The sequence below is a fragment of the Etheostoma spectabile genome, chromosome 5, assembly GCF_008692095.1.
Source record: "Etheostoma spectabile isolate EspeVRDwgs_2016 chromosome 5, UIUC_Espe_1.0, whole genome shotgun sequence".
NCBI classification, from domain to species: Eukaryota; Metazoa; Chordata; class Actinopteri; order Perciformes; family Percidae; genus Etheostoma; species Etheostoma spectabile.
Window position 1 is genome coordinate 33,429,064 of NC_045737.1, and position 1,861 is coordinate 33,430,924.

The 1,861-nt window shown below is 40.0% G+C and overlaps 1 protein-coding gene across 1 annotated transcript in view; it reads left to right on the top strand.

The window, feature by feature from the left end:
• wars2 (tryptophanyl tRNA synthetase 2, mitochondrial) overlaps positions 1-1,861 on the top strand; it is a 26,028-nt gene that overhangs the window by 21,322 nt on the left and 2,845 nt on the right. The window contains exon 5 of the mRNA XM_032516779.1: positions 736-854. Coding sequence (XP_032372670.1) covers positions 736-854 — 119 coding nt within the window. The remainder of the gene's footprint in view (positions 1-735; positions 855-1,861) is intronic.

A 1,861-nucleotide genomic window follows, 5' to 3' on the forward strand; every position in this document is an offset into this window, starting at 1 on the left:
ATCCAAGGAAATATGCTGGGCGAAAAGAAAACATAACGTAGGACTGGGGAGTTTACTCTAGGTTAGTAACAAGCATTTCTGGGACAGGATGCACACAAAAGGATGCACACAAATTGAAAGGGAATATCAAATTAAATTCCATTTACCTCAACTGAAAATCCTGCACACAAAACAATCCTCCATGTATGGTTTTGTATTTGTATAAGCCAGCCCTTTAAGACTTAATGCATTTAAAATGCACTCAACCAAACTGATTGTTCTGACATGTTCCATTTAAGTCTTTTGAGTGAAGAGAAATTGTCTGCTGCAACATAGTGTGCTGCTGGTGCATCCCTAGATATTTATGTGAGCGGAGTAAGTGATCAGTTTGTAGTTGAGTTGTTGTAGCTTGGTGTGTCTGCAGTGAAAATCCTAACTTTAGCTACATATTTTTAAAGAATTGTGACATTCGCTCTTCAGTGTTTTGGTATTAGAACCATCAGACAGCCAAACTTAATTTCCTGTGTAAAAAGGAGCAGTGAAAACTCATCTCTACTGCTCTCTGGATTTTATTAAAGAAGAAATTGATTGCTTCCTCCCGGGTGACAGTTGCAAAGACGCAAACCTGACTCTGAAGAAAGCTCCCGCCAAGGCTCCAAGTGGCTTGAATTTGCGCTCCCGTCTTTCTGTGAATTTTAACTCCTGTGCTGTCAGTTGTCGAGGAAGCTGACGTTGTGTTCCGGTTTCATCTCTCAGGTCCACTCACGTCCCCGTCGGAGAGGATCAGGTCCAGCATTTGGAGCTGGCTCAGGATCTCGCTCGCATCTTCAACAACCGCTACGGAGACCTGTTCCCTGAACCCAGCGCCCTGCTCAGTGAGGACACACTCACACTCACACATTCACAGGCAGCTACTGATACATAAATAGATCTCTGGTAGACAATACTTGGTGCTGTAATTTAGTAGTTTTTCTATTTTAATGCACAAAATGTGTTCTGCTGTTTCATGCTGTTTTTCCTCTTTTTTGTTGCAAGAGTGAAAAAGCTCATTAACAGCCTTACAGTAAATCATCATGGTCACATAACGCACTTAAGCCGTTTTACAAGTATTGGCAGTTATTTGAATGAGACAACAGACAACTGGAACAAGAAAAATTAATTTAAGAGCAAAGCAGCAAATGTCAGACGTTTTTTCAAAGGTGTATTTTTAAAGCCGTTTGGTTACACCTCTGTTTTATACTGTTATACTTTGCAAACGTATTTCTTTTTTGCGAGGCATTTTGTGCCTTTCTACTAGTAGTAGAGAGATGACGGATAACACAGGAGAGGAATCGCATGCAACAAAGGTCCCTGGCTGGGGACGTGGCAGTTCATTGTTGGCGTCACTTGACACTCGGACGCGCCCCTTTGCAAACTTATTTCACAGAGTTCATTTCAGCTACTTCAGAATCTGAATCGGAAATACTTTATTGATCCTCAAAGGGAAATTCTGTGTTACAGTTGCAAGAATTGTAGAAATAGCAGAGAAGAAATATAAATAAAAGAAATATAAAGAATGTGGATATTTACGGTATTGACAAACTTAAACGAATTTTATTATACAGTATGTACATAATTGAGGACTTGTAATGGTGAACAGTAATATTGAATAAATAGTAGCAGCAGAGTATTACGCACATTTTAAGCAATGTTATTGCACAAAACAGATATTTTCCGTAGTTATTATAGCGTTTAAAACTCACTAAGTGTCTGTGTGTCAGACACTAAGACGGAGGAGTTATAAAGTTTGATGGCCACAGGCAGGAATGACTTCCTGTAGCGCTTTGTGGTGCATTGTGGGGGAATAAGTCTTGCATTGAAAGTGCTCCTGTGTTTGAGCAGC